General features: G+C 43.8%; 1 protein-coding gene across 1 annotated transcript in view; it reads right to left on the reverse strand.

Annotated features, from left to right (window-relative positions):
- The window catches only part of LOC103074517 (NADH-cytochrome b5 reductase 2), a 40,351-nt gene extending 28,740 nt beyond the window's left edge, over window positions 1-11,611 (reverse strand). Inside the window, 1 exon segment of the mRNA XM_082931164.1 lies at window positions 11,549-11,611. Within this exon segment, the coding sequence (XP_082787290.1) occupies window positions 11,549-11,611 (63 nt within the window).
- Between the last annotated feature and the right edge of the window lie 1,864 nt (window positions 11,612-13,475).

Genomic DNA, 13,475 nt, shown 5'->3' on the forward strand with positions numbered 1-13,475 from the left:
CATTCCTGGAACTGAAAAACCACCTCATAAGAGCCCCCGCATTAGCCTTACCCAACCTGAGCTGTCCCCTCCATCTATATATACTGAGAGAGGAGAAACTGCCCTGGGGGTGTTTACACAAAAACTGGGACCTCTGACTCAGGTTGTAACCAATTTTTCTAAACAATTGGACCAAACCCCTAAAGGATGGCACCTAGGCTTACAGGCTGTAGCTGCCACTGCTCAGCTTCTCAAAGAAGCTAACAGCTTAACTTTTGGACAGCCCCTGACTACCTAGACCAGCGGTCCCCAACCTTTTTGGCACCAGGGACGGGTTTCATGGAAGACAACTTTTCCACAGTCCGGGGGGTGGGGGGTGGGGATGGTTTCAGGATGATTCAAGTGCATTATATTTATTGTGCAACTTATTTCTATTATTTTTACATTGTAATATATAATGAAATAATTATACAACTCACCATAACGCAGAATCAGTGGGAGCCCTGAGCCTGTTTTCCTGCAACTAAATGGTCCCATCTGGGGTGATGGGAGACAGTGCCATCCGCAGCGTGTTGCTTGTGTCCAATCTACTCGGTAATCTCGTCTTGGTTGCTGTCACTGCAGAAAACCCCGCTTCACAAAGACAGGATGTTGGAAATGCAAGCAGGCTTTTCAGTGCCTTTGTGGCAACCTCAGAATATTCTGCCTTGACTTAAATCCAGAACGTATGGAGATTTGAAGTTGTCTCAAACATACTTTTAAGGCCACCATCATTTGCGATCTCAGGCAGCTGATCCTCTTCTAGCACAGAGTCGATCCACCTGGCTTATTCACAAATGGGTCGTGGATCCATTCCTTCCCAGTTCGGGGGTCTTCTGTGATGCGGAAGTAATGCTCAAACTCTTTTGAAAGCTGAGATAGGTGATCATGCACCAGCTGGGAGAAAGAAGGCCCTGGCTTAGCCTCTTTCAAAATCTCTGTTAATGTCTGAAACATGTCAAAAATCCCAATGTTCACCCGTCATCCCCATAATTCCAGTTTGACTTTGAATGCAGCCACTATATCTGCCAACTTGAACACAGTTGTCATTCTCCCCTGAAGTGACAGAGTGAGTTTGCTGAGCAGGTTGAATATGTCACACAAGTAAGCAAGTTTTGTGACCCACTCTGTGGCACTGAAATGTGCTGCCAGTGGTGACTGTTTTTCTAAAAGAAATCTCTGGAGTGGCTCTCTTAACTCAAAAACTCTGGCCAGTGATCTACTTTTAGAAGCCATCTCACTTCTGTGTATAAGAGAAGACGTGTGTGTTCCACGTCCATCTCCTCACAGAGCTGTGCAATCAGACGTGAGTTAAGGGCATGTACTTCAATGTGGGGGATAATTTTAATCACATCCTGCAAAATGTTGTTAAGTTCAGGAGACATTTTTCGGCTAGTCAGCATTTCTCTATGGATGACACAGTGTGTAGACTTACATTCAGAAGTGACTACTTTGACCCAAGTAGTGAAACCAGAAAGCCGTCTAGTCATGGCAGCTGCTCCATCCGTGCATATACTGACACAAAATGACCAATTCAGTTTTCCCGATATGTAATCATTCAAAGACTTGAATAGTTCTGCAGCTGTGGTACTGGTTGGCAACAAAAGTGCACACAACATATCCTCATGCACATCCTCCTGAAAAATATATCGCACAAAAACAAGCATTGTTGCCTTGCTGTCAACATCGGTAGATTTGTCAACCTGGATTACGTACATGGTGACTCATTAATCCTCTCTAACAACTGTGCCTCAATATCCTCTGCTATTTCATCAATTCATCTAGTTATGGTGCTAGCGAAAGAGGAACACGTGCCACCATTTGAACTGCAGCCTCTCCTGAAAGTTCACAACAAATGTCCTTAGCAGCAGGCAGGACCAACTCTTCACCAATAGTAAAGGGCTTCTTAGGTGTATCGATATGGTTAGCCACTAAGAATGATGCTCTCAGTGCAGACACATTTGATGAGGTGGTGGCCTTCAATAATTGCATCTGTTCTTTGTGTTCACATTTTTTTCTTTTGAGAAACTCCAAAGGCTTGTCTTTTCATGCAGGATGCTTGGTCTCCATGGGGGGAAGCTGTTTTGGAGGTTTCATGGCTTCGTTGGATGGCCAGTCACCACATATTATATAAAGCGGTCTTGGAGAATGTGAATCACCTGTTGCAATGAACCCATAATTTAAGTAGGACTCTTGGTATTTTCTTTTCAGTGCAGCTGTCTTTCTGTTGGCCGTCTTAGAGTCCTCTGCTGTCTCATTATTGGGTCTTTCCCCTTTTTCAAAGAAGCTTTCCAGTGACATTTGTTTTTTACTCATTTTGGCTACTGTTAGCTTGTGGGCTTACCAAAACTGTGACTGAGACAAGTGCGCAGTGCGGGAAAGAGGCGCACACAGAAGTGGTAAATAAAATAATGGGCAGGCCTCGTGCAGACTAAATTAAGTGTCGGATTCTGACTTAAAGCCTGCCACCAGATGCAGCTTAATTGTCACTTGACACTCACTGATAGGGTTTTGATATGAGTCTGCAAGCAAATAATTTATTATGGTCTCTGTGAAGTCAAACCTCTCTGCTAATGATAATCTGTATTTGCAGCCGCTCCCCAGTGCTAGCATCACCGCCTCAGCTCTACCTCATATCATCAGGCATTAGATTCTCATAAGGAGCGTGCAACCTAGATCCCTCGCATGCACAGTTCACAGTAGGGTTTGCGTTCCTATGAGAATCTAATGCCACTGCTGATCTGACAGGAGGCGGGACTCAGGCGGTAATGGGAGCGATGGGGAGTGGCTGTAAATACTGATGAAGCTTTGCTCGTGCACCTGTCACTCACCTCCTGCTGTGTGGCCTGATTCTGGTCCATGGCCTGGGGGTTGGGGACCCCTGATCTAGACCTCCCATTGCCTCCGAGCCCTCATTAAGGAAAGCAGGGGCAGGTATCCCCTAGTTCTGAGGCAGGGGATAGATGGGCCCCAGGCTGAGCAGCTGAAATTTGTCTCCTGAGGGCAGACACTTCAAGATAAACACAATGGCAGGAGCAGAGAGGAGCTAAGCCCTGCTTTGGTAGAAAGATAAGGAGGTTACATACTTCTCATTCTTAAGGTCAAGAAGACCTCCCAAACTTCACATGAGCAGAAATGATCCTCAGGGGTCAGGGAAGGGAAGGGATGCTAACCCATAATATGTCCTGCCAACCTCCCAGAAACCCTCACACTGGAATCCATCTTGGCTAAAAGATGTGAGCACGCATGGGGGAGAGCCTGAGTCAGATCAGATATGGGAAGGGAGCAAGATGACTGGCCAGAGGAAAACAAAGACCTGTAAAACTGATGCTATATAAGCAATTTAAGACACCCCCAAAGCGTGACTCTCTCTCTGAACCCACCCGTGTGTCCTTTTCACATGTACTCTGCTTCTAATAAATGCTTTACCCACTTCACTACCTTCCGTCTCTCTGTTAAATTCTTTTTTTTTAATTTACTTATTTTTTAATGTTTATTTTCTTATTAGTCATCCATTTTATACACATCAGTGTATACATGTCAGTCCCAATCTCCCAATTCATCACACCACAACCCCCACCCTCCAACTGCTTTGCCCCCTTGGTGTCCATACGTTTCTTCTCTACTTCTGTGTCTCAATTTCTGCCCTGCAAACCGGTTCATCTGTACCATTTTCTAGGTTCCACATATATGCGTTCATATATGATATTTGTTTTTCTCTTTCTGACTTACTTCACTCTGTATGACAGTCTCTAGATCCATCCCCATCTCTACAAATGACCCATTTTCCCCCTTTTTATAGCTGAGTAATATTCCATTGTATATATGTACCACATCTTCTTTATCCATTCATCTGTCGATGGGCATTTAGGCTGCTTCCATGTCCTGGCTATTGTAAATACTGCTGCAATGAACATTAGGGTGCATGTGTCTTTTTGAATTATGGTTTTCTCTGGGTATATACCCAGAGTAGTGGGATTGCTGGGTCGTATGGTGCTTTTATTTTTAGTTTTTTGAGGAACCTCCATACTGTTCTCCATAGTGGCTGTATCAATTTACATTCCCACCAACAGTGCAAGAGGGTTCCCTTTTCTCCACACCCTCTCCAGCATTTGTTGTTTGTAGATTTTCTGATGATGCCCATTCTAACTGGCAGGAGGTGATACCTCATTGTAGTTTTGATTTGCATTTCTCTAATAATTAGTGATGTTGAGCAGCTTTTCATGTGCTTCTTGGCTATCTGTATGTCTTCTTTGGAGAAATGTCTATTTAGGTCTTCTGCCCATTTTTGGATTGGGTTGTTTGTTATTTTTAATATTGAGCTGCATGAGCTGTTTATATATTTTGGACATTAATCCTTTGTCTTTTCAATAAGTGGTGCTGGGAAAACTGGACAGCTACATGTAAAAGAATGAAATTAGAACACTCCCTAACACCATACACAAAAATAAAGTCAAAATGGATTGGAGACCTAAATGTAAGACTGGGCACTATAAAACTCTTAGAGGAAAACATAGGAAGAACACTCTTTTTTTTTTTGCGGTACGCAGGCCTCTCACTGTTGTGGCCTCTCCCGTTGCGGAGCACAGGCTCCGGACGTGCAGGCTCAGCAGCCATGGCTCACAGGCCCAGCCGCTCCGCGGCATGTGGGATCTTCCCAGATGGGGGCACGAACCCGTGGGGACTCTCAATCACTGTGCCACCAGGGAAGCCCCAGATTAAGCTTTTATATACAGAATGGATAAACAAGGTCCTACTGTATAGCACAGGGAACTATATTCAATATCCTATGATAAACAATAATGGAAAAGAATATTTAAAAAAAAGAATGTATATATATGTATAACTGAATCACTTTGCTGTACAGCAGAAATTAACACATTGTAAATCAACTATACTCCAATTAAAAAATATATAGAGAGGGACTTCCCTGGTGGCTCAGCGGATAAGACTCCACACACCCAATGCAGGAGGCCCAGGTTCGATCCCTGGTCAGGGAACTAGATCCCACATGTATGCCGCAACTAAGACTTTGCATGCCACAACTAAGGAGCCCACGTGCTGCAACTAAGATCTGGTGCAACCCAATAAATAAATAAATAAATATAAAAATAAATAAATATATGGGTAAACTTTAAAATATATATAGAGAGAGAGAGATAAAAAATAAAAACATTTCAAGAAAAAAAAAAGAATAGCTCGAGGAGTCCTATTCCTGTCGTCCCTCCCACACCCAGAGGAATCCTCCCTGAGCAGCTCCGTCTGCAGAGCTACACCAACCCTGCTTGTCGAGTTCCCCCCCAATGTTTACAGCAGTTGCTTCAACTCTTCCCAAATGGCATCTGTTGTGGCAGGGCTGGGGTACAGCCTCCAGAAGGTAGTATGTAATTGTGAGTTCACAGCTTGGGTGGTGGAGACAACAGGGAGTAACTAGGACAGCTGATGCAGCTTCCTGGGGAGGGTGCCACCTGCACAGATGGGGTGTGGCTGCCTGCCTGGGGCTGGGAGTCTCAGACCTATATTAGGAGAAAGGCTGGCCTCCAGGAAGGGAGAATGGGAAAATGCCCCAAAGAAAGAAATGAAAGAAAACACGCCTGCCTCCTAGTTGAACACAGCCAGTGTTTGTGGGGGCAATTTCTGTTGTTTGTTCGTTTTTTAAAGCAATAACGAGTGAAGATGGAACAAAGTGGGCTAAAGCCTCCATTCTGAGAATCATTATAAAACATTCTTTTTCTTGGAACTATAGGGTTTGCAAAGCATTTCCCATAGTGGGAGATATCCCTCTGAAATTGCTGTGATCCTTTTACAACCACTTTAGTTTGGAGAAAGAACCTCCGAGGGATTCCATGCCTTGTCCAAGGTCACAAAGCTAGGACACAAGCCCATGTTTCTGAATGTAGGTCTTTCCCCTACACCACGGCAACCTGTGATACAGTCAATGCATAAAGACATTTTCTTCAGGCTTCACTGGTGGCGCAGTGGTTGAGAATCTGCCTGCCAATGCAGGGGACACGGGTTCGAGCCCTGGTCTGGGAAGATCCCACATGCAGCGAAGCAACTAGGCCCGTGAGCCACAACTACTGAGCCTGCGCGTCTGGATCCTGTGCTCCGCAACAAGAGAGGCCGCGACAGTGAGAGGCCGGCGCACCGCGATGAAGAGTGGTCCCCGCTCGCCGCAGCTAGAGAAAGCCCACACACAGAAATGAAGACCCAACGCAGCCAAAAATAAATAAATAAATAAAATTCAGAAACATTTTCTTCCTGATGCCACGCAAACTTAAACTGAATTCCTGACTTCAAATTTAAAGAAGGCTTCCATTTTTCAGGTGCCAAAGCTGATGTCAAATGATGGTCTTGGAGAAAGGACTCTGATTGGGTCATTTGTACTGAGACTTCAGTCTTTTGCAGCCTGCAGTTTAAGAGCAAGTATAACTTTCTTCCATGGTGGGAGAGAACTCAGAAAGTATAGAAATGTAGAAAGGCTCCTCTTTTCTCTGCCTTTCCTCCTGTTACTGTGTATCACCTGCTGTGTTCCCCTCTAAGTTCTCTTCCCCTCTTACCTGTTAAGGAACACTGCCCCAGCAATTCTTCCATCTTTTCCTCTCATTATCAGTTCCTTCTCTCTACTTGATAATTCCTGGCACAGTACATGTGTTCTGTAATTTTTCTCATTATTAAAAAAGTCATAAAATCTCTTGACTTCCATATCCACATTTAGGTGCTACTCCCATTTCCATGTTCCCAGTTACAATAAAATTTCTTGAAAGAGTTACCTATACTTGCCATCTTCAATTCTGCCCATCAAATTCTCTCTTGAGTTTACTCCAAAAAAAGCTTTCACTCTCACCACTCCTTTAAAACGGCCCTTGTTGAGATTTCAATAAACCCACATCGCTAAATGTAATGGTCAGTTCTCTTTCAGTTCCTTCTCATTTCCCCCCAACCCCGTAAACGCTGAAGTGCTGCAGAACTCAAATCTCAGTTTCCTTGGTGATCTTGTCCTATGTCATGAGTTTAAATAACAACAATATGCTGACGGTTTACATATGCAGGCTGGATCTTTCCCCTGAACTCCATGTTCGTATATCCATCTGCCTACTTGACATCTCCTCTTGAATGACCATAGGCAATTCAAACTTAATGTGATCAAACACGAACTCCCAATCTTCTCCCAGAATTCCTGTACCTTAGAGTCATCTAAAGAACTCATCTCAGGAAGAGAACACCTGAGATCAATACAGTCATATATAAATAGTTCAAATCCTTCCTATGCCACATTGGTTAATGTACATTGTTCAGAATGTTTCATTGCAGGAAATGGCGACATCATACTTCCAGTTGCTCAGGCCAAAACCACTGGGGTCATTTCTTACTTCTCCTTTTCATACCTCATATTCAGTCTCTCTGGAAATCCTGTTGGCGTTTACTTTAATGTATATCCAGACCCTACGTCTCACCAGGTCCACTGCTACCACTCAGATGTCAGTTTCTTGCCCTGATTATCGCAGTAGCCTCCCGACTGATCTTGCTTTGTCCCATGACCTCTCCCAACAGTCTAGTTTCAACATAGAAGCAAGAGTGAACTTGTTAACATGGGCTTAACTGCTACTCCACTTGATGCCCTCTCATTCTACTTGGAGTAAGAGCCAATGTCTTTACACTAGCCCACAAGGTCCCACAGAAGCTGCCTTTCCCACCTAACTTCTCTGATCTCCCTGTGGTTATGCCTCTCCTAGCATACTGACCTTCCAGTGGGTTTTTATACATCTCAGACATGCTCCCACCTCAGGTCTTTCGCGCTTGCCATTCTCTGTGCCTAGAATGCTCTAATCCCCAGACATCTGCCTAGCCTTCACCCTTACCACCTTCAGGTCTTTCCTCAGATGTCTCTTCATCAGTTCTTCCCTGACAATAGAATTTTTTTTAACTGTAAATATCCTTCTATTTAGCGTTCACTATCCCTCATCCCTGATTTATTTTACTCGATATCATTTATTCTCAACTGCTATATTTTTTACTTCTTTGCTTAGTATCTGCCTCCCCATCCCCCTTAGATTTTTGTCCATTTTGCTCACTGAAGTGTCCCTTGTGCCTAGATACCTGGTGCAGACAGAGCCCCTTACAAATGCCTGTTGATTAAATGAAGAGATAAGCCTAAGAACCACCTAAAGAACACTCATACCCCATCAACCCAAAGAAAATCCCTACTGACCCCTTGGAATACACCCTTTTAGAGTTCTTGTTCTGGATATTTATATTCTGAGTTGGACAGAAATTAGTGGCATAAAAGCAAGTCAGCCTCTCCCACCCCTTAAATTAGGAAAAATAGACCAAAACTTTTTCAAGATGCAAAAAGAGATATAAAATGCTCCGGAGGGACTTCCCTGGTGGTGCAGTGGTTAAGACTCCACGCTTCCAAGGCAGGGGGCCTGGGTTCTATCCCTGGTCAGGGAACAAGATCCCACATGCGTGCCGCAACTAAGAGTTCACATGCCACAACTAAGGAGCCCGACTGCCGCAACTAAGACCTGGCACAACCAAATAAATAAATAAAATGCTCCAGAGTGTATTAAAGTTATCGATAAATAGCAATGGCTGGAAATACTCATTTTTGACCATACTTGTCATTTCAACTACATTATCATGTTCACAATCTTGCTCCAAGTCAATGTGATTTCACTCAGAGCAATCTGAAACCACAATCTTGTTGGAATGGGTTTCAGGATGCAAACACCTGAGATTAATACAGTCATATAGCAATAGTTTAACTTTTCCCTGTTCTACTTCTGTTAATGTATATTGTTCCAAATGACTATTATTCTGAGAAAACTAGAATGCCTACTATGTGTGTTGACTGTATACAGGGGCAAACTCATGTGGCCCTAGAACTCTTGAGGATGGCCTAGAATTGAAGCATAATGAGTGAGACTAGCTTTCTGTAATAGGTGGAGCTTTATTAACCATCCTTGAATGTCTACTATGTGCAGGCACTGGGCTAGCCTCATCACAAGCCAGGACATTCTTTATAAATAGATGATTGAGGATAATAGGGAACACCTGAATCTGATCACACTGTTTAGGGTGTAGTGCACTGTGCATAGCACCATTGTAGTGTCTGTGGTTAAGAAACCTATGGTCTGAGCCATTATTATAGTCTATCCTGAAGACGGACAGTGTTAACGTGAGACGGGTATTCATGGAGCCTGAAAGAAGGGAAATCAGAGAGCAGGTGTTTGCTACCCTGCCCAGCGTCATGAGCATTCTGCTTACTGGAACGGTGATGGGAGAATGCTTTGGTAGGTCTCTCCCACACCTGGATGAGATGCCCCTGAGGATGATGCCTGACCTTTGTTGTCCATCAGGAAAGTTTGGCAGCAGAAGTTGGGAGGGATGGATGTACATATCCCATATCACATATTACATTCACTAGAAGTGAATTGCCCCGGTCCCACATTAATGCACCCACCTCTGTGTTTATATATCCTCCCGTTGAGTCTGGGACTCATTTCCTGTGAGCCTCGTCATGGCGAGCATCTTGACACAGTTGAGTTTCTGGGCCGACAGGGCTGAGGACCTGGACTCTTAGGGTACCTCGAGGCCTCTGCTTGAGGAGCCAGACACCCTCCCTGAAACAGAAACAGTTTTTTCATTGGCTCTTAAATCAAGCTTCAACAGGCATTAAGACCTTATTTCTTGCTTCTTATTTTTTGATCCTGTGCCCAGAATCTTAAGTGTAACATAGAAATTAACCCCAACAATTATGGTGTATGGACTAACTATAAGACATAGTTAATGTCCTTATGTATGAGTGGGTTTCAGCTTGAGTCTGAGCTTCAGACTTTTCCAGGGATGTTTGAACTGGTGGGATGGAATTAGCAGAAGTCTATTTGCTTAGGGCTGAAGAGACTCCTGAGGAAGAATTTGTATTGGGGGAAGAATGATCCAGGTATAAAGAGTCTGAGGAGATGAAGAAACCTTAATCATCTTAAGGGGGCTGTTCTGAGAACATCGTGGTGTCTTCCATTCTTTTTTCTTCCAATTAGAAAAAATGTAGTAAAATACACGTAACATAAAACTTACCACCTTAACCATTTCAAGCGTACAGTTCAGTGCTGTCAAATACATTTTTATTATTGTGCAACCATCACCACCATCCATCTCCATAACTTTTTTTCATCCTGCAGAACTGAAACTCTAACTCCCCATTCCTTCCTCTCCCCAGCCCCAGCAAGCACCTTTCTACTTTCTGTCTTTATGATTTTGACTATTCTAAATATCTATTGTAAGTAGAGTCAGACAGTTTTGCCTTTTTTGACTGGCTTATTTCACTTAGTATAATGTCCCATAGTTTCATCTATGTTGTAGCATATGCTAGAGCTTCCTTCCTTTTAAAGGATGAACAATATTCCATTGTATGCATATACGACATTTTACCTAACCATTCATCCATCAATGGACACTTGGGTTGCTTTCATGTTTTAGCTATTATGAATAATGCTGCTATGCATGTGGTTGTACAAATATCCCTTCATTGTCTCCCATTATTGACTCTGCTAGACTCATCCCAAAGAAAGCAAGGGTGAAGTCCTTAAACCAGAACTGAAAGAAGAATTTCACTGAAGTCCCTATTAAACGGTAGGATCCAAGCGGTGCTCATGGAGGCGGCACAAAGCAGAGAGACGTTCTCCCTCATTTCACCAAGGAAATGACACCACTGGGGCTCCACTAACTCAGTGGAGAAGAGTGGGGACACAGAGGAGTGTGGTGGCAGTGGCCCTGAGGGCTGGTAACTGAGCAGGGAAATGCAGTTCCTGGTAGGTCTAGGTTGGGAGGTGGAAGAACCACACTGCCTGATGGGAGCAGACTTGTGATGATCCAGAAAAGGAAAGGCTAGGAGGATATTTCTGCTGGGGTCCAGGAGGGTTGGGCACTTGTAACAGCTGATTATGCCAGAGCCTGCTCTCTGCTAACGGATAAGGACCCCTGATGAGAATTAAAGGTTTGTGGGTCATCAATCTTGATATGCAAGCTGTAGATTAATCTTGTGATATATTCTGTCTGCTAATTTAACTTTAATGTATGTTAATAATAAGTCTGGTGAGAACTGAGGAGCAATAGAGAATGTATGATTCTTCCCCAAATAGGATGAAATAAATCTTTTGAAGCCATAGAATTGCCTGCCCTACCCCATACTGCAACCAGTAGTGATTCAACTCCAGAAGCAAGGACAAAGGAAACCAAACCCCTGAAAATATAACGGGAGGATCCTTTTCCTTATCTGGAGTAGAACGTTTCTGAAAATCCAAAGGAAGCTTTTTTAGAAAGGACTGTTCAATTCCCAAAAGAGGGCTCTTGAAATTATCTACAGGGGGTCTCTGAGATTCTAACCTCCCATGGTCACAGCAGCTCCACCAGGGGCCCTTTCGTCAAGCCACCAGGTGACAACCAGAATCTTTCCCACAGGCTGCCAGCTGCCCAGTCCCCCAGGAGTGCTGCCAGAGAGGAGGGAGATGGTGGGTGGAGAACTTACCCAGAAGGAATCCTTGCCTCCCCCAGAAGGGAAGCCAGCACCAGTGCTCTCCAGAGCATCCATGGAGCGAGGGACGCACAACACACCTGGCAGGCTTCAGAGGCAAGGATGGAGATGTTGAACTGCAGAAACTTGCTGGACATCTGTCCACCTTGAAGGCAAGGAATCGCTTTTGTTAAAGTCAATTAATGTCTAGGAAAAAAAGCAGAATATATTTTCAGGGGATATTTGTGCATTTTATCCATGAAGACAAAAGGAAAGAGGATTCTACTGTGTGGATTAGAAGGTATGTGATGTTTCTCGGCAAGCTGTCAAAGAAAATTATATCACCCGAAACATTTGTAAGAAGTGATGGCTATGAGAAAAAACAGTCCCCTTGAAGACTAAGGCTGAGAAATAAATGGTTATTAGGGTCATGCTAGTGTATTAGTATCTACGTCCTTGACTCCTGAGCCCAGAAGCATCAGCAGGCCAGAGAGTAGCCATCGTACTTCAGGGCCATTCTTCTGAAAGGGAAATCTATCTCTGCTGTTGCCTCTTTGTCACCTGTTTATTCTCCTCCTTTGGCCATCAGACCACGGAATCCTGACTTACTACGGTTGCCCACAACATGCCAATGGCCAAATCAAAAGGCCTCTTTTCCCATTCTTCTAGGACTAGATTTTGTGCAGCATTTTACATTACTGACTACCCTTCTTCTCGAAACCTAAGCTCTCTCCGGCTTCCATGCTCTGTCCTGCTTCTCCCCCTGCCCTTCTGCTCAGTCCTTTCAACTTCTTTCCTCAGGTTCTCCTCTCCCTTTGCTCCTTTTCCTCTTAAAACAGCCTTTCTCAAGGCTGCAACCCTCATCCATACTTGCTACCTCTCAAATCCCATCATCCTTGGCTGCTTTTCTTAATCCCTGGACAACTGTAGCTGGACATCCCACAGGTACCTCCAAAGTTACCAAATACAAACTTAATCCATCTTCACCCCTCACACCCTCCCTATATCTGCTACTGCTATGATATTCCCTTTCTGGGTCAAGAGGAAATGTAGAGGCAGTATAGTGTATTGGCTAGGAGCACCAAATTCTTCTAACTTCAGACAGTCCTGGTTTTGAATCCCTGTTAGGCCACGTATTTGGGCAAAGAAATTGATCACTGAGTTTCAATTTCTTCATCTGTAAAATTAGGGTTAATAATAGTACCAATTTCTCAGGTTTACTGAGAGGATTCTATGAAATAATGCACATAAAGGGTTTGCCCCAGAGTAAATAATAAATGCCAACCATTATCATGGTTAGCTTTTATCTATGCAATCACTTGAGTTCAGACCTGGAAGTTGTGTGTGTGTGCGTGTGTGTATGTGTGTGTGTGTGAGACATTTTCTTTTCTTTCCTCCATTTTAAGCAGTATTGGTCATCAAATCTTTTTTTTTCTTTCTTTTTTTTTTTTTTATTGGCCATCAAATCTTATTGAGTCTGTAGAAACACTGTTTTTGGAAATTACTTTTTCCTCCTTGTCACTCTTGTAGTCCTCATCATATTTTATTTGGGCTCTTATATCTATGCATCTCCTCAACTGCCAGATTAATTTTTCTTTAGTACAGGTTTTCTTTTTTGCCTCCTCTGTACGCAAAGGGCAATAGTTCCCATCACTGGGCTATAAGATAGAATCTAACCTTCTTAGTGTTACCGAACCCAGGTCTGGCTGCTCACCGCTTGAAAGCCAATTCTCAACGGATAAGTGTTGGTAGGAAAGAAAAGGTTGCTTTATTTCAGAGGCTGGCAACAGGGGGAGAGGGTGGACTCCTGTCCGAGAACCAACTCCCAATTGCTGCTCAGCGGACAGGGGCTTTTAAAGGGGAGTTTCAGGGTTGTAGGTGGAGGGAGGGAGCAGAACAGCACAGTCAGCTCTGACAGGCATCCTCAAATCAGTAATGTGGT

Source organism: Lipotes vexillifer, unplaced genomic scaffold (assembly GCF_000442215.2).
Source record: "Lipotes vexillifer unplaced genomic scaffold, Lipotes_vexillifer_v1.1 scaffold61, whole genome shotgun sequence".
Lineage (NCBI taxonomy): Eukaryota > Metazoa > Chordata > Mammalia > Artiodactyla > Lipotidae > Lipotes > Lipotes vexillifer.